General features: G+C 40.4%; 2 protein-coding genes across 2 annotated transcripts; one reads left to right on the top strand and one right to left on the bottom strand.

Moving 5' to 3' along the window:
• Nucleotides 1–41: 41 nt before the first annotated feature.
• Nucleotides 42–15480, top strand: polr3e (polymerase (RNA) III (DNA directed) polypeptide E). Its single transcript, XM_034213244.1, has 21 exons — nt 42–171; nt 913–1016; nt 3562–3612; nt 3751–3828; nt 3918–4033; nt 4453–4535; nt 4740–4847; nt 5423–5472; nt 5582–5701; nt 6536–6621; nt 7024–7068; nt 7168–7259; nt 7608–7728; nt 7858–7939; nt 8067–8126; nt 8742–8899; nt 9293–9354; nt 9456–9907; nt 12902–12979; nt 13735–13857; nt 14151–15480. Exons 2-21 carry the CDS (start codon nt 978–980, stop codon nt 14205–14207), a joined length of 2061 nt encoding a protein of 686 aa, XP_034069135.1. The 5' UTR covers nt 42–171; nt 913–977; the 3' UTR covers nt 14208–15480.
• Nucleotides 15481–16092: 612 nt separating this feature from the next.
• LOC117544625 (cerebellar degeneration-related protein 2-like) lies at nt 16093–27935 on the bottom strand. Its single transcript, XM_034213830.1, has 6 exons — nt 27690–27935; nt 26890–27002; nt 24851–24999; nt 23094–23264; nt 20376–20589; nt 16093–18419 (listed from the first exon to the last, which is right to left on the bottom strand). The coding sequence occupies exons 1-6, from the start codon at nt 27769–27771 to the stop codon at nt 17781–17783; spliced, it is 1368 nt and encodes a 455-aa protein (XP_034069721.1). The 5' UTR covers nt 27772–27935; the 3' UTR covers nt 16093–17780.

Below are 27935 nucleotides of genomic sequence, written 5' to 3'. Positions count from 1 at the left end.
TATAGGTTTGTCGCTGTGCATTATGGGCACCGACTCCTCCCCACGTGTCTGTGTTCAGAGTCAACATGGTACGGACACCAACAGGGAGTTAGACACTACACCTCCACCGCTACGCACCACATATCTGCCCTGATAGACACGGATGAGAAAGCTAAACGGTGTAGAGTGCAGGTGAGCACTAAAGCTACTGTGGTTCTGTTTAAGAAGAACCTGTGTGTAAAACTGGTGACTTGACTGTTATTTTGACATGCATGTGTTTGCTAGCTTGGCACGCTAACAAATGCTAGGCTAAACTTGCTACCGGCTACCTGCATGTTAGCTCGTTTCGTTGCTAATACGTGTGTATACAAATACAAGTTGAGTTTTTTCTCTTTGTCCTGTATTCTTTTGATATGTTTTTATTATTTGAGCCATAATTAAACAGTCAACTCGCAGTGTAAGCACAGGCCTGTGATAGGTGGCTGGAGGTTTTGTTGCTACATTGCTAATCAAGCTAACGTTACCTTCAATATGACTTACTTTTACGAATAACTGTCTGTTAACAGTTTTATACAATCAGATATTTTAACATTTTAGCTATATGTGACGTTTGTTTCATTGTCTTGTATCATTTCCCTGACTGTCAGTGAAAGCATCACTTGACAGACTGCATGATCATGGTCTGCCTGTGTGCTAACTCAGGGGTTTAATCAAACTCAACCCTCTTCTACAAGTCTCCTGAAGACTGACTGACAACAGCTAATGAAGGATGTAACTTCAATAATATGCGGAATCACATTGCTAATGTTACTGCACCAGCTACCTGCCATCTATTTTCTTTATTACCAGTTTGGGTGTTGCCACTTGGCAACAATGATGTCTTAAGAATATAAATCCCTTTACATTCTTGTTATGTGTGTCTTTGTTTTCCAGGTTGGATCTCTGAGATCTGCTGCTCCTGTTTCAGCTCTTCTCCCCTCCTCTCTGTTCACATCAATATGGCAAGCGGGGATGATGATGACCCAATTATAGAGGAGGTATGTCTGCATGAAAAAGTTAAAGGAAAATAATGGATAATCCACAACATTTTTTTTTTTATATTGTGTGAGTTGCATTTTCTTATGTGCCTCTGATCTCAATAGGTGTGATTCTTGAGATGGTTACTTCTTATCTGTGTTAGCACATGTGTAAAAAACAAAATCCTTATGGTCAATATTCAGCAGATGTTTGTTGGAAAGTTAGAACACAACTAGGCGAATATGCTTTTTAAATACGCTTCTTCCTGTAACAATGTACAGGAATGTGATTGCACTCACATTTTTCACAAAATTAAGGCTGTTTTATGCATTAGACCAGGGGTTCCCAAACTTTTTCAGCATGAGACCCAAAACAGAAATGTTGTGGTCCTAAGGGACCCAAGCTCAAAACATTTCATGATTTTCCATAATATCTACAGTTATAAACAAAGAATGCAACACACCATTAATTTAAAATGAAAATATTTATTTAATTATAAAAGTGCATCAAAGCAATTAGGTTTCTCACCATAACAACCTTCCCTTTAGCTTGCCCAGAAAAAAGAAGGATCAAAGCAGAAAGACGAAACATGGGAAGTGTAGTCAAGTATATACAGTACAAATCAAACTTAAATTATACAATTATCAAAAGTGCAATATTAAGTTTGTCACTAGCTCAAAAGCTATGTACACACCATTTTAAACAATGTTAAATGAACAAAGAACATGTTGTAAACAGAAAGGGACAAAACACTATAGTGCAGTATATAGTACATCACAGGTGAAACCACATATAAATGATCAGAAGTGCAACATTAAGTTTGTCACTAGATCAAAAACTATGTACACACATTTTTTAAACACTTTTAAATGAACAGAGCTGTTGTAAAACACTCTGAGAGACAAAGAAACTCCAACACTTGGCAACTGATTAACTTTTTTTTTGTGGAGGCTGACTTGATAGGATGCCCTCGGTGCCCCTCTGTTCCCTTTGAATGCCATACAATAACAGAGAAGATATTATCATTAACATTGCTGGGTTATTGGGTGATTTTTAACACCAGCCGGCGTACGTATACCCAATGTGGATCTGGCAACTGCATTTATAGCGCATTACATTAGTTACTTGTTAGACGCTTTTATCCAAAGCGACTTACATACTCAATACTGTGTGGAATCCCCACAGAGGGATTTTGACAGGGTTGTTGCACAAAAGATCCAAGCGCGCACAGAAGAAATCTGAGAGCAGACATTTCACGAGCGCACAGAAACAGCCTGAGTGCGAGGAGAAGGTTTTAAGCTGGAACACAGGAAATCTGTAAGCAGCAATATATCTGAGTGCAAGCGTACAGTTTGAGCAGAAGCAGAGCAGATCTAAGTGCAAGCAGGCACTATTTGAGTGCGAGGACAGGGTTTGAGGGAAAGAAATACATATTCTGAACGTGAAATCAATAAAGTATGCTCTCAAATTTAAAGTCCTCGCTCTTGAATAAAGATAGGGAATAACCCCCATATGTATTCCTATGTGCATCACACTGCAGCAGTCACGTCCGTGCAGCTGATACTTTCTCTCGCTTTCCTTCTCATACTGCCTGTCACTTTCCCTCTAATCTTCCTGTGGTTTTTGTTTCTGTTTTTCTCCCGGCCGTTTTAAAACATTTCAGGCAAGTAAAAGTTGAAACACCGCTCTATGCCGCGGCAGAATGTAGTGGACTCGCGGGAGCGCGCAGCTGGCGGTCCGCTCCGGGGCTCAGTCTGCATTTCATCCAACTTTGCATTAACGAAACAATTTCACAACAGACCCTGACAAACACACAAACACACAAAACAAATGATTAAAATGAGTGACTTACTTTTCCGCCGTCAAAACACTGCTTCTTGAAAGACTCTTCTTTGCAGATGAAAAAATCCTTCGATTTGTCCCGATGCAGAGGATGTTTTGTTTGGAGATGTCAGTCCAATTTATTCATTTTCAAGCTTTCGTTACTGAGCACCTCTCCACATAAAACACACTGAGGCCGCTGCTCTCCATTTCTAACAGCTTTTGTGAAGCCAACGTTTAAAAACTCCTCTTTGTATCGTCTTTTTGCCATCATGTACGATCGGGATTAATCAACAGACAATAAACAGATGGCGCGAAAACTTTCGCGGGGGACGCGTTAGAGCTGATACAAATACAATCTTTTATTTTTAGTTTATTTGTATTTAGAAAATTAAATCATTCAATATATAATGCTATATTGCATAATTTCATTTTCAAAATAAAATAAAAAAATTATAAAAAAATGGTATTTGCAATGCAGCCATCAGCTCTGACGCTGTGTGTGTGTGTAGCAATGCATTTAACTGGCGACCCAATCAAAACGGGTCCGTGACCCATTTTGGGTCGCGACCCTGAGTTTGGGAAAGGCTGCATTAGACTGTTACAAAAATACAGGATAATGTTGGCCATTTGTGTCAGTTCTGTCAACGTATGTTAAGCCAGTCAATTAAAATGTTACTTTACTATAACCAATTTAAGAACTTTATTCATTCATTTGATCAATATTTGTTCTTCTTCTTTCAGATTGATGTGTATCTTGCCAAAAGTCTTGCAGATAAGCTGTATCTTTTTCAGGTAACAATGTCATTTGTTGTACTTAATGCGATTAGTAAGACTCTAAAATCATCTCGTCTTGTTTGTCCTGTTGTGAGATTGATGTATAATGTTCAAAGTGCAACTCACTCATCACCTTTGTTGTTGTTTTTCTGACAGTACCCCGTCCGACCATCCAATATGACCTACGATGATGTCAACCACTTATCAGCTCGGATCAAACCCAAGCAGCAAAAGGTTAAACAAATAGTCTATTATTTATCTATCATCCATCAGTGTAGAGAATGTTTGTAATGTATTTTTTCTTACAACACTCAATAATATAGGTGGAGTTGGAAATGGCCATGGACACAAATAGTCCAAACTACTGTCGCAGCAAAGGAGAGCAGATAGCTCTGAATGTGGATGGCACCACTTACGAGGAAACAAACACCTATTCTGCGTATGTGTTCATTTTCACTGCTAAGATCTGTGTCAATTGTCCTCAGTAGTTTTTATCATATTTAATCAACATCATCCTGTTTTTATTTACAATCAAGTGTCAGTTGACAAGTATTGGTATTTTCTATTTTAGTCAAGAAAACAATAACTATTTTGGTATAGTTTTATTCAATGCAAACTGTTGCAAATATCATCCATTTTAGTATTTTCTAAGCTATTTGAATCAAATGCTGGCAGTAGCTTCCCATTAGCCGCATTGACGCGAGAGTGGCAGCAAACTTCTCATCTAACTTTTGGCAAGAAAAGATAATCGTGATTAAATACGTTTTTCAGACTTTTTATAATTTGTGACTGAAGCTGAATAACTATCCAGTTCTGTCTCTGGCCTGAGCATTCTTCTCTCACTTTTTTTTCCTCCAGGAAAATTATGGATAAACAGACCTTCACCTCCATCCAGGCCACCACCAACACCTCCAGATACGCTGCTGCTGTGTTTCGCAAAGGTCCGCTCTGAGCCTGTACTTCCTCATACTTGTGTTTTGGTTTTCTAAACTCGATGCCACTTCTTGTTAATACACAAATTGTCCCTCATATGTTCAAAGAGTCCATGTGAATCTTTATCAGCGTTACCTTTTATTACCGTGTCATCAAATGTACTGTGCTTACATTGAAGATAACGATAGTTTTATTATTCTTCATGTCAACAGGAGAGCTTCACGTCACTCCTCTGTCGGGAATCCTGCAGATGAGACCGAGCTTCACTTATCTGGACAAGGCCGACACCAAAACCAGAGAGAGGGAGGCGGCCAATGAAGGTGTGTCTGTTATTTCAAAATGAAATATAATATTTAATTATAAATATAACATCTTTACATAAAGAAAAGTGGGGAAGTTGTTCTTGTAAACTCTCAAAAAAATAAATAAAAATGGTCAATACCTGAGATAAATAAATGACTTAAAGAGAGTATCAAATGATGAATGGCTAGTAAATAAAATCGGAATCTAACAAAATGTAGCCTTTTTTTAATTAAATGCCACAACAGTTTTCTTCTTACTCACATATGAGGATTTGCTTTTTGTCTTTGTTTTATATAATTGTAAACTGAAAACATTTTGGATTCAGACTGATGTTAAGAAAACACAGGACATTTTGCTTCAAACAACAATTGGCAGATCAATCTGTTATGTAGATAATAATTAGTGGCAACCCGAGCTTCTTCAGCAGAGCAGACCATATTTGTTCAATTCTAAAAAAATGAAATACTAAAAGTTTAAAGTCTTGTTAAGTAAAACGCTGGTATATTATGTAAGAAGAATGACACATGATGCTTTTATCAACGCTAAATTGTACTAGCTGGTAGGTTCAGTTAAATGAGTGTTTTGTCTGCAGGTGGAGACTCCTCCCAGGATGAAGCTGAGGAGGACGTCAAAGCCATAACGGTGAGGACTTGCACAAACACACAAACTCATCATTACACTGACTTTGTGTTCGTGTGAACCCATTATTTTTCTAAAACATTAAAAAACACTGTGTGTGTGTCCACTGCAGGTGAGGTTTGCGCGTCCCGAGTCGGAGCAGGCCCGGCAGAGGAGGATCCAGTCGTACGACTTCCTCCAGAGGAAGCAGGCGGAGGAGCCCTGGGCTCACCTACATTACCACGGTGTCAAGGTAGGCTGCTTCTTTCTTTAAGTCATCAGACATGTGAGTTTAAGTTTTGTTATTATGCTAGTGTTAACCTTGTTTGAGTACTTGGGTACATTATCCCATAATGCTGTATTGAATCTTAGCATTTTTGTTTACTGTTTACGGCTTTCCAATAAATTAGATATGTTACTATGTATTTTATTGCTTTTGGTTGTTGCTTTTTAAAATGCCATGCCATTCAAATCTTCAGCTACTTTATGCAGTTTCTTCAATGTAATATATTGCATATATTCTATGCCTCTGTAAATCACTTTGAATTGCTTTATGTTTGTGTCAGAGGTCGCGTTAACCGAATATTTTCCGTCTGACGGATTTTTTTTAACAATGACGGAAAAATCTGAAAGCAGTCCGTCATTTTGACGGATTAGAACAAACTCGAACAGCACCAAAGTTTCCCCGCAGCGAGGCTCCGGTGTTATGCCGTGTTATGCATGCCCGCCAAAAAAGGAAATGATACCGTTTCCAAACCTAACTTTGCCGTACAAATCTTTGAAATGTCTGGGAGTTTTGGCTTTACGCTGTGCGCGCTCCCGCGAGGTGAAGTGGGCATGCATAACACGGCGCTAACAGTTCACGAGCGTGCTCCCCCCCGTCAGCGTTGTGTAAAGGCCAACGGGTAATAGTGGATTTAGACGAACATTTTACGATCCTCTCCGTCAAAATGAGGGGCAGCGAAAAAGTCTAGCGCAACCTCTGGTTTGTGTACTAAATGTGTCTTTTAGCTTCCTCTTGCTGCATTGTGGTCAGTAGATCTCTTCATCATCAGTTTCTTCTTTGTTTTGTGACTTTGAACATCAGGATGGGCACTCGGAGCATGAACGGCAGTATCTGTTCTGCCAGTCAGTGGACGCCTCGGAGAACTCTGAGCTGGTCAAAACTCCCAAGTGAGTACGAACATCAACAACAGACGTTTGAATACATTTCACGACTTTGACTCAACTAGTCTAGTCTTTGTTGAAGTCTGACATTTTCTTTTGGTAAACAAAGCCACTATTGCCTTCCCTTCACCTTGAATGATCGTGCTGACCTAAGATTGCTTTGTTACTTACCGGTAATATTACATCTATACATGTACTTCCTGCCGCCCAGGTCCCTGTTTGGTCTGATTGCAAATATAACTTGTTGAGTTAATGTCTGATTCCCTGCGTGCTACTTTCTTAAAAGTCTGCAATCATTTTTCTGTTGATTGACTTGTTGATTCTACCACGACTCCAGCCTAATTGGTCATCTTTATCTACATTTCCTGTCTTTATGTAATTCTTGCATGCTTAATTTTATTTTTGCAGGGAGTACCTAGCAATGCTAATGCCGCCTATTGCAGAGGAAAAACTGTAAGTATCCCCCACACATCTAAAGGTTTTTATCTCATAATATCAGAGGTCTTTGACGTTTCCCTCTCTGTCTCTCTCTGACTGGTTTCTGAATGTCAGTGTGAAGCCTGTTGGTCCCAGCAATGTGCTCTCCATGGCTCAGCTCCGCACTCTGCCTCTGGGAGAGCAGGTCAAGACCCTGATGAAGAACGGTACGCCACATTTAAACAAAACAATGTAATCTGCTAACATGATATTTTCATGGGTGTTTTATATGAACCCGATATTTCATTTATCATACTTATTGTCAATACCAGTATATTTTGCGAGTCGCTTAATTTAAAAGAGGCCCACAGTTCCCATGTCGTTTTCTATGTGCCACAAGGGGGCAAAAAAGATGTGTATGTGAAATGATTTCCAAACCAGTCATACCTTTTGCTCAGTACATTTCTCTTAACCATGAACTGCATCATGTTTTCACACAACCAACATTCACTTTGGTTTTCCTTCCTCTTACAGTCATGTTTAATGTTTCCTCCCCTGTCTCCTCTGCTCTTTAGTTAAAGTGATGCCGTTTGCTAACCTGATGGGCCTGCTCGCCTCCGGCACGGACTCGACGGCGGCGCTGCGCTGCATCCAGCAGGTGGCGCTGCTGGTGCAGGGCAACTGGGTGGTCAAGAGGTGAGAGGAAATGTCACTAAAAGTTTTAAAACCGATAAACGTGTTCAAAATGAGTTTTGCAGCCTACATTGAGAGGATTTATAAACCTGGCAGCTCACTGATGTCTCTGTTTGTTTGTCTTCTCTGCAGTGATGTCCTGTATCCTAAAAACACCTGCAGTCCTCACAGCGGGGTCCCTGCCGAGGTGCTCTGTCGGGGCCGGGACTTTGTGGTGAGCTGCTGTCAATGACTTTTGTCCATTCTTTTGAGTTAGCAAAATGAAAGCAATATCAGTGCGGGGCCTGGTGTGTTTTGTTTGCAGTACATGATTTAAAAGTCATCTGTTGTTTCTTTTATAGATGTGGAGGTTCACTCTGGAGCGCTCTGTGTTGAGAAAGGAGATTGCATCCATCATCAAAGTAAGACAGTAATCCCAACATGACTGAATGTCCAACAGTCAGCAATTTCTTTCAAATGTAACTATGATTCAGTTTGTAATAATAATACATGGTATTTTTATATAGCGCTTTTGCTGGTGCTCAAAGACGCTTGTTTGCAATTATTCTGTGTAATTTGACATTCATGAAAATGTTTAAAAATTGCAAGTTAGTAGGGAAAAACTAATTGTTTTTTGAGGCGCTCAGCCTTAACATATTCACTGCCCCAGAGGCTGCTTTCAGGGTGAATGAGTCTCTTGGGTGTTCAACATGTTTGCAGGGAAGTTGTTAGTGGACGTGTGATGCCTTTTTTCTGTTTGACTTTCTATTCAAAGGAACCTTTACTGAATTGGTTTCATATATTGCTAATAAATCCTTCTGATATGACAGTTAATCACAGAAATAGCACAGGCGCTGAATAAAAGGACAAGCCTCCTCAAATAATGTGAGGAAGAGAACGTTTGCATTATTGTGAGTTACTCCACTGGAGCGTCTCTGAGCGCATGCTGCGGCTTGCTTAATGAAACCTTGAGGCAGCAGCTTTTCCCCTGATTCAGGTAAAGCGAACTAACAAGTTGTTCCTCCTCCTTCTGTCAGCTTCCTCCGGAGGATGTGAAGGAGTTCCTGGAGCATGTGGCTGTTCCTCGAGTCAACCGCGGCTGGGAGTTCCTGCTGCCCACCGATGTAGAATTTGTGAAGAAACACACAGACATTGCCCACAGGCAACACATGCTGTGGCTCGGCATCCAGAGCAAGTAGGTCACACTCAAATAACCGTGTGAATCAGGACATTAAAGGCATCGTTTAAAAAAACAAAACAAGATAGACCCATGTTATATTCTGTTGTGTACTTAAATGATTACAACACTTTTGAAACCTTGAGAAATCCTTCACTTTAATTTAAACATCTGTCCATTTTAAAAGCGTTATATCCCTTCGAGCAGGTATTATCATGTGGTTGACATTGATTGAAAGTTTGTTTTTGAACTTTATACTTAATAATATAAGGATTTTATGAAGATATATAAGGTCCTCGTCAGGCGGATTTTAAGTACCTGAGAAACAAGCTGAGCAAACATCAGTATGCATTCAAAGTTGTTCTTGATGAGTGTTTAATTTGTACCAATCTCTCGTCCTTCCCTTCTAAGGTTGGAAAAAGTGTTCAACTTCTCCAAGGAAGACTTCATGCCAAATAACTCCCCTCAGCCTGGTGTGTACTCAGTCATTGTTCTAACCCCTGTAAACACATAAGAAATGACCCATTCTGCACAAATGATCTTACCTCCTGACGTCCCTGGTGTTATTTTCCAGATCCCGTCCATGTGACCGGGGAGCAGCGTCTGAAGAATGCTCAGGACCGCGCTCAGGTAAACAAGTCATCCATGCAGAAGGACCTGGACACGAGACGGTCAGAAAGCAGCGTCCAGGTCAAACAGGAACCGGTCAGCGACAGGGAAGACGAACCCATGGACACCTCCTCCTCCGCCATCAACGGCTCCGTGAACGGCTACCCCAGCGCCTCCGCCTTCGACCACACTAATGGTAACACGGGGAGTCCGGCCAACGCGCCGTCTGTGGAGCTGAAGGACTTTGTGAAAAAGACTTTCAAGAAGCATTTTGTACTGACACTGAATGAGTTCAAGAGGCTGTTTGGCCTCCACATCGCCTCCATGCCGTCGGGACACAGCATCTACCCCTCCATCTCGGACCACATGCTGCAGGACGCCATACTGCTCTGCCAGTGCAAACAGATAATGGTGCCTGTGAGTATTCAGCCAGGATCTCTACTGTCGCAACTCAGGATTTACACTTTTGGATCTAAAACTCCAAGTCATTCACGCTCATTGTTCCCTTTCTCAATATGTGTTCCCTGTGCATACTCTTCAGTGTCTGTGAAAACACTGCAAGGGGCTGCTGCACTAATGTGAGCAAATTGAGGAAATATGAATCTAGAAATCCAGCTTGAAGGATCCTCATGGGTCAAAACATCAGTTATATTGCTTTCAACTTCGATGGCAGCACCTTTTCTTTCCAGATCGACCCTTGCTCATTAGTTTAGTTCATTGTTTTAGTTGTCAGGGACAACGTACAAAAAGGGCATACATCTCAAAGAGATAAGATGCTTTTACCAGATTATAGCAGTTTGCTCATTTCCATCTGCAGTCCCTGGGCAGCTCAACACAAAATACAGCATATACAATTTCAATGACAACATTAACATATATGATATCACAACATATTTCATACACGCGTGCTAAAATGAATACACTTCACATAAAACGTACTTTATATCTTCAAACTTAAAAAGTGTGTCAAGTCATTAGTGATAAACCCATTAGATGATTCGACAAAAATGAATTCACTTTATAATATAACCGTACAGTATAACTTTAATATAAGTATCATTTGTTTATCTACCGAAGATGAATTGGCAGCTTTTTCATAAGTGAATTCATTATCGTTCTGTTAACTTTGGCTCATGTCAAAGGCCATGCCGGGGGGGGAAACAGACCCGAGTGTTCCTCTGCACGTCAGCTTTAGAAGTGCTGAGATTACTCCACCTTTGTGTTGTACTGAGAGCTGCTGCTACTCTTCTGTCCAGTAAGGACTGCCTGCGTGCTGAATAATAGGCTTTCTCAGCTTCAATGTAGCTATCAGCTTTCTCAAACAGAATAACGACATTAACGGTCGTTTTCTTGTGTTGAGGCACTGAAGCAACGCAGGGCTGCTTCTCAGGTTCCACTCAGCTTCCAGCAGCCACCTGATACCTCAGTGTGTGGGTCTCTGTGTGGGACTGGGGGAGCAGTGTGTAGGCTTCATATAGAAGGATGTCATCTGCTCACCCTGTTTTTGTAGCTGTTTTTACTGTGTAGGGCGTGTTTGAAAAGCAGCCAGATCTCCTGCCAGGACCAGCCCTGTCCCGGCTTAGCTCTTATCCAATCTGAGCCCTTCATGTGGAGGATTCTAACCACCATAGGGAGGGACTGGCCCGATGCCGTCTTTGTTATGCAACAGATTATTGGTCCCAAAGCAAAGCTCATTATTGCTCAGCGAGGGACTTAGCCGTTTAGAGGCAGATCCGCAATCAGCTGACTCACCCTTCTACATTACAGACGGCATTGCTGTTTGAGATGTCTGACAGTTCACAGATCAGTTTTGAGTCTGCACGATAATCCTCCTCAGTGTTGGTCCTCCTGGTCGCAGCAGTGCTCACCATGTTTTAGCCTCGGCATATTGTCAACAGAACAAATTAACAGACGGTCTACCAAAGGAAATGTTTTCAGACTCAACTCAAAACAGCCTATTTCATTGTTTTATTCTTTTAAATTTAAAATCGTTATTATATTTTAATTATATATATTTTTTTATTATACTTTATCGAAGTATTTACTAGCCCAAACACATTGAGTTTCTGGTATGTTTTCATTCAGAGCCTATGGAGTAGTGTTGGACAGGTAAACCATGCCACAGCCACCCAACCTGTTCTGAGCAAACATATGCGTCAATAAACAATCCAGACCCAACCTGCAAACTGCCAATCTTATGCTTTGGAAGAACACAATAGTCACGACTAAAGCACCTTTCAACACAAGGCAATTCAAAGTGCTTTAGAAAAATGAAATGACATTAAGAGCATTAAGAAACATATTATAAAATGTCATTTAAAAACACTCATTTAAAAGCAAAGATAATAAAACGTGAATAAAAGTTACAGTGCAGTGTGAGATACACACGTCTGAAATGTTTAGGTCCGACTCTCAATCATTGCTAACTTTTTAGCAGAAATAGTTTTCTATGACCTCACTTTCTTTCTACTTTCTTTTTTAACTTATCCTTTAGTTATTTCAAGTGTTTCATGCTAAACGAACACCCCTTTGGAAAATTCTAATCTGACCCCATGGGACCTTTTTAGTTTTCGCCGAAACTATTCCTCTTTAAAAAAAAAAATGCACAAGAGTTAAGTTTACTTTGTCTTTCTAGGACTTTTTGGTATCCCCCGCGAACCAGGGTCTTGAAACCAAAACGGCACACGTAGGGACTTTAACCACTTAGAAAAGTAAAACTAGCTGTTCTCTGACAAATTATGATTTGTTCATACAATAGTGTCAGGGAATCATTTGCCCTGCATGTCCTCCTTCGCCCTCGGACGCAGATGAGGGGCTGCCCTGGCATTTAGTTGTTGTTACCAGTTTATGACCGGGCAACTCTCGGTCAGAGATAGTTATTGTTGTGGGACACCTGGAACACATCCTTCTCGGGTGTAGATGACCCCGAGCCATAAGCGACAACTAAAGTTGATTCAGTTTCTTCAGCTGTTTAAGAAAACTAGCTAAAAACCCCTTACGAGAGAGGAGAACCCTCAGAATTGATTGTGGCATCTCAACCGTGTGGTCAAACCGTGGCCCGTGACATGTCTTGTGAATTCTCCGGCAGAAGCTCCAAATAAACCGTCAGTGTTTGCCATCAGAGCTCCAGCTCTCCTCGTGTCTCTCTGAGTCCTGTTTCCAATCGCTTCAGAAGTTTCCCTCACAAATAGCATATTGACAAATCAGCCAGAAAGTGTCAGTCCTATAAATTAAGTGTCTGAGAGAATAGTAAGCATTGCTGTCAATTCCTAAATGTTGCATAAAATGGTTTGAATCAAGGTTTTAAAGAACAAGCATGCTTTATACTTTTCTTATACACACTTTGTTATACACACTGAACTGATAACCTGTTGAAATGCTTCTCTAACTTCTGCTTCGCTCTGTCTTCAGTTTCCTGCTCAGACCACAGCAGCCACTGACGAGCAGAAGGTGTTTGGTTTGTGGGAGACTGGAGAGGAGTTTGACACGGTAAACTATTTCACAGGTTTATAGCAGGTCCGTTTTGCATCTTGTCTCTGCATGCACATTCTGCAGCACAAACCACAAGTTCTCTGAAATGTCACATGAAACTTCAGAGACCACATGCACTGTCTGTGTGAGCCATGACCTGCGAGAGTCATTACTGCAACGCCACACAGAAGAGAGAAGTAGAACTGTTGACACTTTGTGGTGTTTAGCTGCAAATGGCTGCACTACACTTCCTTTGTTAAGTTCCCCGACATGAGGTGACTCTTGTTGCCTTACAGTGAAAGTACCACACGCTCTCCTGTCCAGAGTTAAATCTGAAGATCAATACCTCTTATTTGTCCAAGGAAGCAAACTCCACACACCGGCAGCTCTAAAGCTCACTAATTAAATCCTTAAATCTTCTTTCTGTGTTGTGTAAAAACAACAAAGCTGTGGTTGTTACAGTGAAGAATTTCGCTTTTGTTTTTCTGGGCTGGACTCAACAGTTTACATGAGATTCAAAAACACTTCAAAATGAGTACAGATTACACAAGCATTATAGAAAAACGAATGAGCGATTTAGGGGTGGTGGTTGGTGTGTTTGTTATCACTGGACAGAGGCTAGCAGTTTGCCCTGTTGTACTCTTTGTGCTAAGCTAATCTTCTTCTTTGAGATGTATTGACCTCATTATCTGTCTCTTAGAAAGTGAATAAGTGTAATTCCTAAAATGTTGAAATCTTTCCCTTTTTTATTAAATCTTTCTTTCTTCCTGCAGCAACGCCGCCTGCTGTATGAACTGTTCAACAAGAACTACCGCATCAGGAGGACTATGATTCAAGCCAAACTCACACAGGAGTTAGGAGACGCCTGTAAGGCAGACGTCGACCGGATGCTAAATGTGAGTAATCACTGAATAGATTACTTTTTAACCACTATGCATCACTGGGGACCATTTTTGCTTTTCATTTGTAGCCTTGTTAATGCATATGGAATACATTTTAACAAGGGTGGACGTTTTCTTTTTTTCTAATTTTGGAAATTCAACTCAGCTCCTTTTAATAAGTCAATAGTAAACTGTGCAGCTAAAATACAATTACTCAGACCCTTAAGGACAAGAATATCCTAACTGACATTATATCACAGAGCTTACGTCTCCTCTTCTTCACTGATGGTACCTGTCTGTGGTTCCAGGAGTGCTGCATCAGCCATGCGGGGATGTGGTACCTCAAGGGAACGGTTCCGTCCTGACACTGAGAGCCTGCAGTCCCCTGTCAGCCAATCAAATCCTCTCCAGGTTGTCTAGTGGGAGGGCAGCCAGAGAGACGAGAGCCAAGATCCAATCACAATCACAGCTCGCCCTGCTCTGAGGGCGTGCGAGTGGAGGACAAAAAGACGGCGGCCGTCTGCTCAGAACATGAAGTTTATTTCATTTCAACTGAAGCATTTCTGACTGACACAAGCAATCTGATGCAGCGCGAAGGAAAGGAACTCACAAGAGCTGAGTGTCTGAGGGGGGTATATGGCTATATATAAGGAATATATAAGGTTTATCGGTAGATTTTTGGATTTGTTGAACCTCATGTTTGATTATTTTTCAATTAAACTTTTACAGATCATTTTACTATTGAAAGCGAAGGGGATCAGAGTGCTTTCATTTATCTCCTGATTTCTATATTTTGCTCGAGAAAACACAATATACTTTCTCATATCATCAAAAAAAATGTTCAAGCCCTCGAGGGAAAAAAACCTTTTTTACTTTTCAACTATTAACTTAGAACATTATCTCTAATAGGAGTCTGGTATTTAATTAAGGTATTCTAAGTAAAACATGGGAAGGCACTTAAAGAAACTGTGCCAAATTCAGGAGTCCTGAAACAATAAGTGAAAAGAAAATGATGCAGAAACAAGCAAAAAGTCACAAAGTCATTATGCATAATATGATACAGCAGAAATAACTTAATATCGTTGGCAATCATGGAGCTGGAAACTGCTGCATGAAATGTGGCTTTCCCACATGTCTGTATTATGCAGTGGAATGTGTACTGAACAATAAAATCTGAGAAAGTGGATTCAATGGCTGATGATGAGGTTTGTTTTTGGTTGAATGTGCAGAGTTTGGTTTTCCTTTTTATGAGAGACTGATTTGATGACGGCCAATAAGGATGCAACTTTGAACATTTCTTTCGGGAATGTTGATCAGAAATCTGTCGGGATTGAATCCATTTGTATGAACATAGTGCAAGGGATGTGACGACAGAGTGGCTCGTGGTCCGGTTCAAACACTGGACCGCCATTTTGGAGTGATGTGGGAGTTGCTATGGATACACTGTGCTGCTATCTTGAGCCTCATCTAAAGTGCCTCACAAGACGAACTCCCACCCATTCATTCAGAGAGGAACAGGAACAATGATGCTTTTAAACTTCCTAAGAGAGGAAATGTAGGACATCAGATAACGACCGCTGTATTCTTTTTTCATTAGTTTGTTACTTTGCTCAATAAATGCTGTTAATGCCAACGGGTGACGTTTTCTTTTGTCATTATTAGTTATTATTGATATGTTAAGGGTCAGTAACCTTTACATGTCAGACCTTTAATTGGTGAGCTTTTTTTGTTAAAATGAACTACTTTTTGTCAAACATAAAAGCTTAACCCTTAATGTTCTTAACCCTTAAATGGATAATCAATTGATTGCTATTTTCTACATTGCACCCATATTACACCCATACACACTCGCCCCCATTACAATAATGTTACACCCACATTATACCATTATTAAACCCGTATTGCACCGTAATTTAATGGTTATTCCACCCATTTTACACATGGACGCAGCCTGTCACATGACTATCGCCCAGGCTAATGAAACAATTTAAGGGTTAAAGCCTTACCTTGTTCAAATCTGTATTTCTGTTTAAATAGTTGGTTTCAAATACTGACATTAGACCACATTTCCTTATTTTTGAATGTTTGCTCTAATTGTTGTGCTGCCACCGCAACACCTGTTCCCACTGCTAATATTTCAGGTTCTATTTCCAGGCTGATAAAATACGTATTACATGATTCAAGTGGATTTCTTATCATGTTATCATATTTTAGAACAGAGTAACAGCAGTAATAAGGAGGACACAGATGTGGCGCTTGCTTCATGTTTTATGGCTCTGACACAAACCACGAGGTCCACTCATGAAACAGGTAAAAATACATCGTACATACATACTGCAGATTATTCAGCACGCTTGTTTAGAACTACATATGAAAGACATGTAAAGTGACAGAAGAACAATAATGATGTGCAATTTCTAAAGTGCATCTCAATGTGATTTTATACAAAGTGTGAACTTAACAAGGAAAAAAGAACAGTGCTGCTGAGAAAACCCTCTAAATCAAAGCACGTTTCCGTGATAAACAACATTCTAGGAGGCCGTTACATTGTCCAGTACATCGAGTTAGTCTTTTGGTAAACCTCAGAACTTCCCTTTAATAATACATTCAATCACAGTCTCTTAACCTATTGTACAAGTATCAAGTATCATTTAAAGAAATAAATGTTACCTTACAAAAGATCCCTATATATTTGACCTTGAATCACCAACTTCTAATATAATAAACTCCTTCACCAAATCAACAACTTGCTGTGGTCTCTCAGGCAAAACTATCACCAAGAAAGGTACCTTTATTTTCTCTCTTTTTTGTTGTTGTAAAGAAAGATAAAATAAAAAAACTTCACATTTTTTCACATACAGCGACAACATTTGAATCCAATGGATCTGTTATCTTTATGATCATTTTCTACGAGGTTCCTGAAAAAGAGCCGTTTAATGTTGGACTAATCACTGGGAGAGTTATGGGAAATATTCAAGTTCAACCGAGTTAATAATTCAAAAGAATGTTCTTGTTATTATAATGTATCCAATGTCACATGTTAACGCCGGGTCTGAACAGGGCCAATGTTGGATGTAGTGATAATGAGCCTACACCATTTTATAGTGAGATTCTGCTCATCATCAAGTTGTCTGGCTCACACCGTCACTATTTTAAGACCATGTGTAAAATAATAAACAATAGAATTCACGGATTTCAAATACAAATATACGCAATAGCAATTAGAGATGAAACTACTGGTTAATTAGCTCATCAAAACGAGGTAATCGGCAACATTTTAGAGCATTGGTGATTCTTCTTTAAGCAACAAACGTTTACAGACACTGATTCCAGCCCCTGAAAGGTTAATACTTGCTGGTTTTCTACTTCTATCAAGCTAATTGAATGTATGTTTTGGATATCGGACTGTTCCTTAGACAAAAGTCGTTTGTTGACGTCATATTGTTCTTTGGGAACTTGTTATGGGCTATATACTAAACAATTAATTTAATAAAACTACAAATTAATCAGTTATATATGTATACATATACACTCCAATTTCTCTATAATTAGCTTAGAATAACATATTTAAGTCTTTTCCAGGAACCTTTGTGTGATTTTACATCTTTCTAGCTAACTTTAAGAAATGATGGGACCCTGTAGAATAAAGTGTTAATGAAAATAAGACCCAGAAACGATTTCCTCTGGAGCTTGTTTTGCAAAGTGAGGTAGAGTGAGTGCACAGTGGGGACGGCAGGCACTGGTGTTTGTGTGCTGATGAGCCACAGAGCTGGTGACGTTTGGCCTTCCTGTTCCTGCATCACTCATCTTCACCCGCTTTGCATGGCAACCGCCACTTCTGGGCCAAAAACATACACGTGTAGATTTCATTAGCTTCACTTGCTACTCTAAGAGTCTATATCTGGAAGACAATCATTAAATATTCTTTTTACGAGAAGCTAATTATGCAAATGAGGCAGCCCTTCACCCGCCGAGGCTCTCCCTCTGTTCTCAATCAGGTCCTCTTTGGTTTTTTGAATTCGAGAGAAGATTTCCCTAAAAAGTTCCTTGTACTCGGGCTGATTAAAGTCATCTTTAAAGTCTGTGAGAGAGGGACAAGCAGCAGAAAGACATGCAGTCTGGACGGACTGATTCGTCTGCCCATCCTCCTCCTCCATCTTCTCCTCTTCCTCCTCCTCCTCCTCCTCCTCTTCTTCCTCCTGCTGCCCCGGTTGGCAGCGTCTCAGCAGCTCGTCGTACTTCACCTGCAAGGCACTGTACTGCGCGTCCACCTCGTTGAGCAGCGAGATGCCGCGGTACTTCACCACCTCTGCTCGGCGCACGCAGGAGCACTCGTGGTCGTTCACCCTGTGGGGGGTCTGCGGGGTCCTCGCCAGCCGCTCGCTGTCCCAGGACTTCAGCGCCCAGGGGCTCTTGGCTGCAGCGGCCCCCTCCTCGCTCTCCTCCTCCGGGTTCAGGAACATGGAGTTGGGCAGCAGGCTGTGGATGTTGTCCGGCCGGCTGGATCTCGTAGAGGAATCTGATTTCCAGAGATGACGGAGCTCCTCCGCCTCACGCTCCAGCTCGGTTACTCTGGTCTGGAACAGAGAGAGGAAAGAGAGATGATGACGTGTTGTTTCAAAAGACTAAGATTGAGTCATTGTGACACCAATGTTAAAGTGCAGCAGCAATTAAGATATTGAATGATATGGCTGTGTTAGGCTATCGTAGGTAAAATAAAAAAAGAAGAGAAACACGAAGCGGAGAGGAGAACATCCAGAAACAAAAAACTGATTTTTGAGATTAAAGTCTCAAAGTTTGGTAAAAGATTAGGTTCGTCAAATTGAAGGTGTAAAGTAAAGTGAAGCGCTGTGGTTCCTTGATAAAAGTTTTCTTTCTTCGAAAAATATTCCACTCCACTGGCTCCTTAACCAACAAAAGAACTCTACGATAGTCCTGATACGTCATTGCAGAATAACCCTTTAATCTGATAGTATTAAATCCAGGTAGAGTTACATTGAAGTAGCCATCAAAAGTAAGATAAGGATTCCAGCCCAATTGTACTGACTTTTTTCAAATTATAACTAGTGCCACTAGTGCCGGGATCTAAAGAGTATTATACATTTTATTTCCTCAAGGATTGGGGACTTTGAAACCAAACATTAGGACCCCAGACTGACAAAATCACTCGTCGTTCTGCAGACGTGTTGTTTGCAGAGGTGGGACCAAGTCATTGTTTTGCAAGTCCGAGTCAAGTCTCAAGTCTTTGCGCTCAAGTCCGAGTAAAGTCTCAAGTCTTTGCGTTCAAGTCCGAGTCAAGTCTCAAGTCAGGATGGGCAAGTTCAAGTCAAGTCCAAGTCCTAAACTTTGACAAAACGAGTCTTAAACAAGTCATTATGTGTTTTTCACCAAATGTAATGACATTGATCAACAGAATAATGCTTAATAATCAAACTGCTCTTTATTAGTCACATTCATAATTTAATAATCCATTTTCTCTCTGCTGGTAAAGTAACGTGTTTTTTTAAGAGGGATCAGTAAGGTAAGGCTACCGTGACGGTTTGATTCAGAAGGAGTTTAATGTATAAGATCCCTGATGTTGAGGTAACCAGAATGTTTATTTCCACTGTGTACAACATGTTATAAGGGACCCACAATCTATCTGTATGCAAGGGATAGTGTGCAGTGAGGCGGTCTCTATGGGGAAAAGAACACCTGGATCTAGATCCCTCTGCAGGTGGCACTTTAAGTATATTTTGATGATAATACTTTTGTACTTTTACTTGTAACATTTTGAATGCAGGACTTTTTATTGTAACCGAGTATTCCTACACTCTGGTACTTTTACTCAAGTACAAGATCTGAACTTCTCCCACCTCTGACAATTATCCTGAGTGGTTACCAAAAAAAACCCCTGAAGGTTATTTTCATTTTACAAATCCTGCACTCAGCTTTGCTTTCTCCAATATCATTGAAAAGTAGCCAGATGCTGCTTCTTTTTTCGGTTTTCGCTCATTTCTTGACTTTTTCCGACGCGCTTGCATTTAAATCCGGCTCCCCGTCTCTCCGTCGCTCTGTGTAGCTGGCCTGTACCATTACACCTGCTGTCTTTGGAGTGTCTGCCCCCCAGCCTTCTTTCACATAATGGTATGATCCTAGTGTGTCCTCGCATATGATTGGCCACATGGTGGCCCAGCTAAATAAAGACCCGCCCCTGCCTGCAAGGATTCTCAGCAAGAGTAGGAGCGGCTGAAGATTCTGCTTTCCCCGACGGGAGTCTTCTCTTCTAGCGGCAGCTCGCGATCGGCGTGTTGGAGACCTCTGAATTAAATTATCAAGTCACCTCAAGTCAGAAGGCTCAAGTCCAAGTCAAGTCCCGAGTCATTGGTGTTCAAGTCCAAGTCGAGTCGCAAGTGTTTTGTGATTTTGTCAAGTCGAGTCCAAAGTCATCAAATTGGTGACTCGAGTCCAAGTCATGTGACTCGAGTCCACACCTCTGGTTGTTTGTGTATGTGTTAAGTGTGAAGAGATGAACATATGTTCCTCACACACACCTTGCAGCCCTCCATCCCTGCCAGCTGATGCTCCAGCGCTGCGTTCTCCCTGGCCAGCAGCTCGGCCTCGCGCTCCGACTGCTCCCTGCGTGCGCGCTCGCCGGCGAACTGAGTCTGCAGGCTGCGCAGGGACTGCCGCAGAGACGCCTGCTCCTCCTCGTGCCACGACATGTCGGGGGGCTCAAGACCGTCTGAGGGGTCGTCGTAGTCGTACCTGCACAGAGACACAGACAGTCACAACAACAGGCATTTTCACCATGTTTTTGTACCCCTTAAAAGGTCCCCTATTGTACTGTTTTTCATCAATATATTATAGGTCTCAGATATATACAAAACATGTCTCTGAAGTGTTTGGCTCCAAATACCAAACAGATCATTGCAGCATCCCATAATCCTCTCTGTTTCAGCCCTGTTTCAAAAGTGCTGATTCTCTGTCTGTTACTTTAGATGAAAATAAGGAGCCCCTCCCCACGCCCCTCTGAGAGAGATTTGGTTACAAAGAACACAACAATGGAGATTCAGGTGATAAGGAGGGGGGGTGTTACCTTGGTTGGTGATTGGCTAATGGTTACACAAGCCAAAAAAATAAATCATAAAGTGGCCAAAATCTGATCAGCTCATTTTCAGACAGGTTTTTATATAAATGGATCAGGACAAAAAGTGAGCGATTTTTTCCCCCTGAAACTTTCAGAGTCTCTTTCCACAGAGGGGACACATGTTGATGTATAAGAGACATGAAGAAGTGGATTTTGCATAATAGGTTACCGTTAATGTCTGATGGTTTCAACACTCAGTGACATTCACATCTACAGTATTCCAAAAGCTTTCCAGGAACTAGATTTCTTCATACAGCCACACAAATAGTTTCAACATAACTAAGAGTCCACAGATATACTTAATTTGCAGATAAAGGTGATATATGATACAAATCTCCATAGCTGGCAAGTAGTTTGACCCTGAGTGGAAACTGTTTTGTCAGCTGTTTTTATATTTCCTTATATCTTTCCTTTCCTATTATAGGCTGATAATTTATTTTGTCTTTCGCAACTGACCTAAGTGTTTCATCTATCGCTTGCGTGAGTCATGAGGCAAAACAAAGTGAAAGGTGACAGGAAGTGCCCCGTGGAGAATCAATAACGACATGTGACAAAGGTCAGGTTCAAACTATCGGCACTGTAGAGGAGTTATGGGATGTTATGGGACGTTAAAAACTGTCAGAAAAGTCTTTTTTTTGGTAAATGTCTGGCAAACAGTGCTGGGTATTTGAATAAATTAAAAGAAACATTTATTTTTGTTTTTTTGAGTATACATCGAGTACCTTTAACTTTAAATGTGTTTTCTTGCCATTTAAATTATTTAGATAGATTATAGAAACAAACCAAAAACTATTTTGAAGTTGATTCACATTTATAAAGTCTTGTCAATTGATTATTTTCAGCTCCAATTCAATGGGATATCTGTGTTTTTAATTGTCTTTTAATTACAACTATGTGTAAGTATTTTTGGCTAGAATAAACCATACCAATGCACTGAAAACCGGAAAAAATACAACAAAAACAGGAGACGTAAGGCCATCAAATCAACACCTAGAAAAGAGGGAATAAAAGCAGGTCATCAAGAACTAATCAGCAGAGCCAAGTAGATTAGAAATCAGCTGAAGTATCACAGATCTTGAGACGCTGTGTTCAGCGGGAAGACTTTGACCTCCTTCCTTCCAACCTCATCCAGTTCAGACCTGTCCTGTTTATCAGAGGGATTTACCTCCGACTGACCTGGATGTTTTGAAGGGGCAGACTAAATGCACCTGTCACACAACGCAGCACAAAACATTCCGACCTGCTGCGAGGCAGACATGGCCGGCTGCCAGCGAGGAAGATTAGCACAAAGAGGAAGAGCTAAAGCCAGGAGGATTTTCTGCTTCCATCTTGAGGCTTACAAAGAGCCTCTGGATCAGTGACAATGCATTTAGGATAGATTTGTTCTCAACCAGGTCGAGAAATAATTACTGTAGAAGTTCTTATAGTGGTTATTTATCATTTTTTGATTAACAAATTTTTTTTGAAGGCTGACTATTTCAATACACCAACAAGAGACACTTTAGCCAAATCATTTCCTAACACTATTTCAGTGTCCATTAATACGCTTTTATTTCGTAAAGAATTTTCAGGATGCACATATGAAAGGGGTTTCAATCTTTTTAAAATAATAATTTCCCAAATAATATTCCTTTGAAATGGCCAAATATATTAAGCTTAAACTTAGTATAAAACAGAGAAGTAGCAAATCCTCACATGGATGTTGCTAAAACCAGCGGATGTTTGTCATTTTTGCTTGATGAATGTCTTAAACGGTAAATCTTATTTATAAATGTTTGTCTCCAACTGTTATATGTTGTACGTCTAAAACGTTACTTATTGTGCTGCAATTGTAAATGTGATAACTAATTCCAATGAGGCTTTTCCTTGTCAAATAAGTAAACCAATATTTTGTTCTCCATTTATTTTCCTTTTCTGATTTATTATCTCAGAACTAAATTTGTATTTTAGCCCAAAGTGGGGTCAAACAGGTGAACGATTGATGAATAAAGGAATTAAAGTGTACTCATTCCAATTATAGGGCTTTCGAAAGAGCCCTGTATCGTTATTTTCTGTCACTACCTCCCCGAGTGTGTCCACTAACTGAGCACCAATGATGTAAACACAGTATCTGTCTCCTCACCTGAGAGTGTTTTGCAGCTCCTTCAGGCAGGACACACTCTGCGTGCTGCGGGGTGAACACTTGTCTCTGTGCGGACGCTTCAGAGGTTGAGCAGGACTCAGCTTCAGCGTCTCCACCTGCGTCTGCAGCTCCTCCACCTGCGTCTGCAGCTGCTCCACCGTCTCCACCAGCCTGCAGAGGAAACACCGCTATGTTAGGCAAGGCAAGTTTATTTATATAGCACCTTTCAACACAAGGCAATTCAAAGTGCTTTACAAAAATGAAAGACATTAAGAAAATTATAAAATGGCATTTAAAAACACTCATTTAAAAGCAAAGATACATGAATAAAAGTTACAGTGCAGTGTGAGATACACACATTACATTTAGCTGACGCTTTTATCCAAAGCGACTTACAATAAGTGCGTTCGACCAACAAAATACAAACTTGAAGAAAACAGAATCATATAAGTACATCAGGCTTCATAGAGCAAAAACATTTCAAGTGCTACTCAACTGGCTTTAGATAAGCCAGCCCTTTATTAGTATATAAGTGCTTTGTTAATAGTTCTATCGCTCGAAGTGGAGTCGAAAGAGATGAGTTTTCAGTCTGCGCCGGAAGGTGTGTAAGCTATCTGCTGTCCTGATGTCAATGGGGAGCTCATTCCACCATTTTGGAGCCAGGATAGCAAACCCACATGTTTTTGCTGATGGGAACTTGGGTCTCCTTCGCAGCGATGGTGCAGCGAGCCGTTTGGTTGATGCAGAGCGGAGTGCACGTGCTTTGGTGTACGGTTTAACCATGTCCTGGATGTAGGAAGGGCCAGATCCATTCGCAGCATGGTACGCAAGTACCATTGTCTTGAAGTGGATTCTAGCAGTTATCGGAAGCCAGTGAAGGGAGCGGAGGAGCGGCGTCGTGTGGGAGAATTTAGGAAGGTTGAAGACCAGGCGAGCAGCTGCATTCTGGATGAGCTGCAGAGGTCGGACACACATCTGAAATGTTTAGGTCCGACTCTCGATCATTGCTAACTCTTTAGCAGAAATAGTTTTCTATGACCTCACTTTCTTTCTACTTTCTTTTTTAATGTATCCTTTAGTTATTTCAAGTGTTTCATGCTAAACGGAAAATTATAATCTGACCCCATGGTACCTTTTCGCCGAAACTATTCCTCTTTTTTAAATGCACATGAGATAAGTGTACCTTGTGTTTCTAGGACTTTTTTGGTGTCCTCCGCGAACCAGGGTCTTGAAACCAAAACTGATTCCTGTACCTTTTTAGTTCTCGCTGAAACTATTCCTCTTAACATTAGTTAAGTTTAATTTGTCTTTCTAGGACATGTAAGGTATCTGATACATAGGCTTACACCTTTTGAAGAGTAAACATCGCACTCTTCAAGCACTTTCAAGGTACCTCAACTAAAATAAATAAATTTACAAACTTTCAAGACTTTGTACAACCCTGTTTTTTTTAATAATAACTTGGGAAATCTGTTGGATATTAAGATAAAATAGACTTTTATTAATCCCTCGTGGGGAAATTGTTTCTCTGCATTTGACCCATCCTAGTGTTAGGAGCAGTGTGCTGCCATTTTGAACGGCGCCCGGGGAGCAGTGTGGGGAACGGTGCGTTGCTCAGGGACACCTCGGTAGCACTTGGTCTTGCCGGGACTTGAACTGGTGACCTTCCAGTTGCCAAGACAAGTCCCTATCGACTTCGCCACCACCGCCCCTATTGGTGTTGTTTCTGAAACAGATTTTCCACATCTCAGTCTCACCCCTGGATCTTCTGCTGGGACGCCCTGTTGTCCTGAACCAGTTTTCGATTGCTGAGCTCCAGCTCTCGGGCCGCCACGTCCAGCTGCTCGTACACTTTGGCGTGTTGATCATTGACCTGACGGAGGAGGTCCACCTGCTTGGTCAGGTACTGGAGGAGAGAGTGTGTTAACTTCATTGACACTATGTATCACACACAAAAAAAAATGTTGGGACTTTACATACAAAAATATACAAATAAAAAGGACAAGCCAAGAAAGAAACAGGGATAGTTTTGCAGGGAATTAGATTTGTTTCACTTATGTAACATGCAGATTTTTTCCCAACTAATTTTGGCCGATTGCTAATGCCCAATTTGACTGAAAATGTATATCTTTATCATTTTGAATTACCAGCCGAGTCAATAGTTTCTGATTGTTAAATTGGTGATATATTTAATGTGAACAAACCTCTAATATTATTAAGAACAATTTTTAAATGGTTTTATAATAATCATAATAATAATAATAATAATACTTGGATGTTAAGCTGATTATTTAGTTTTTTGAACTAGCATAACAGACAAGAAATAAAAGTGCTGACTAAAGGACATGTGATTAGAGAATCACAGTAACGCAACTAATTAGTATGTCTCCTAATCAGTTGCTCTATAAAGTCACATTTTCCTTAAGAACAAGTTGTCTTATCGGCTGTGGCAGCAAGGACACTTTGAACCTTCCTTCATCTAATCTGTGTACTGAAAGTAAACACACAGAAAAACCAGCCTCTACTTCACAGCTCAGAGTCAGACTGCACACGCATAGACAGTCAATGAATATCACACATGTACAGTATGGTAAAGTTAAACAGATATATTTTTAAAGATTATTTGACGTGGCTCTATTTGACGTATTTTAGTTCAAGTAGTTAAATAATTGCATGTAGTGATCTAGAATCAAACATTTGACGTCACGAGTATCCACACAGGTTTTAAGAGATTAGCTGTGAGTGTGAGCAGAGACAGAGAAGGATTTAGTGTCACACAGACCTCACTCAAGGAAATTAAAACTCTGCCTTAAATCAGGAAAATCTGTAAAAAGCTAAATATCTAATTTCTGTAATTTCAGTTTAAAAGAAAAACCTAGGCTAAGGATTTACTGGAAATCCTGCACGCACCTTCCTTATCATTCTTTTTTTTCAGAGAGATGGACAGGATTCAAGCTTTGTTCTTCAACAACAAAACACATATGTACACATTTCTTTCTTCATTTAAATAAAGGTCTATTGTAACGCAAATAATACATTCTAATTAAATGGGTCATTGTGCGTTGCATAACAATAATCCATAACAAAAAGTCACATAAATTCTTGCATAATACACTAACTCGATTGTCGCCTATTAGTCCCTTTATAAAAGACCTGATAACTGATACATTTTGTTATTATACTCAATTTATACTTGGCTACAAAGATTTGTTTTACTAAATTATCTTTAATTGAGGACAAGTTCCATTATCTTTTTAGGAAGATTATATTTAAATATAAACAGCTCAATATTATTTGATTTGTCTTTTCTAAATTATCTTAGGATTTCTCCTTAAATTGAGTGCATGTGTATGGGTTTAGCCTGTGGCCTTTTGCCCCTTCCTGTTATATTTCCTAAATTCCATTATGTGTATTTTACGCAGTCTTATAAATAGTTTTGCAGGTCATTCACTCAAGCTGCATACACAAACCCAAGTAAACCTCTGTCCTTTAGGTTTAGCAGCCTGAAAAGAAATGGATGGAAACAAATATGTCCTCTTCCTCCCCATTCACAATTAAGCCCTTGTACAGCAGCATGTCATTTTTTTTTCTTTAAGGCCAATTTGAGGCCTTTGTGATGCAACATCGATTTGTGATTGTACAATTTCATATATTTTGACCAGGATATTCCCATTAGGATTGAATGCTATATTGCACACAAATCCTGAACACTTTTCCTAGACCAACCATCTTCTTTACAGTATATCAGGGGTTGGCTGAGTCCCACAGGTTAGACAGGTGACATGGGTCTCTTTACCTCAATCTCCTGCAGCTGCTCCTGGTTGGTGGAGTACATCTGCTGCAGCCCCTGCTCCAGCTCCCTGTTCCTCTCCAGGAGACTCTTCCCCAGCTCGGCTGCCAGCTGCAGGTCTGCAGGAGGGACAGAGAGGAACCATCAGGGACGCTTTTATACAACTACACCTATGTCAAATCAGTCCCCGATGGAGACATGAGGACTTCATGTACAGGCAGCTTTGTGAGGATGTGTTGTTGTTAGCAGGAGACTTTTTATACTCAGGTTTTTGTTTTGTTATTATTAAACAGCTAATCTTTACCTGACCCACACTATTACCCTAACCTCATTTTTAATTATTTAATTAAATAATCCCGTAGTAAAGATTACCCAATTATGATGTAAGGGAATATCACAAACAAATTCATCAGCTTCAGTGCAAAATAATGAAAAGGAGGGAATGGTCTAAGTCTAAGGCACTTCTTCAATTCAGGCAGACCTTTTTTTACTTTGCCGCATATGTGAATGTCCTGCTGACTCCTGCCTTTTCCTGCAGTCTGTCAAGGTGCTTAATTGCTATTAAAACAGATTTTATACTAATAAACCCTGACTGAAAATATTAGAGGTTATACGTTCAGAAAATCACATAGAATATCACACATTTAACATCCTGTGCACCTGCAGGGCTTAATAGTGAGTTTAATTAGGTACATCTGTATACATTACAGCTTTGATATCCATATTTGTGCAAAAAAATGTAGTAATATGTAAGGATTATTCTGTTTCAATAATGTTCACAGACAAAGACTGAAAGGAAATTGTACCATGTTCAAGGTCTTGCTTGTCGTACCACGGTTCCTCCTCCTTGATATCAAATTCTTGCTCCACAATCATGTCTGTCAACATCTTCACGGTCTAAATCACACAGTTTTAGGATGAATCCGCTTTTCAAACATTGCAGAGGCAGAGCTTCACAAACGGTTATAAACGGTGTAGTCCGAGTCCTTCCTGGCGCTGTCTGCACGCCTGCAACCGGCACCGGTGTGCGCTCATCTCCGGACGGACAGACA

Source organism: Gymnodraco acuticeps, unplaced genomic scaffold (assembly GCF_902827175.1).
Source record: "Gymnodraco acuticeps unplaced genomic scaffold, fGymAcu1.1, whole genome shotgun sequence".
Taxonomy (NCBI): domain Eukaryota; kingdom Metazoa; phylum Chordata; class Actinopteri; order Perciformes; family Bathydraconidae; genus Gymnodraco; species Gymnodraco acuticeps.
The sequence above is the reverse complement of the archived record's forward strand: the minus strand, read 5'-3'. Positions and strand labels throughout refer to the sequence as shown.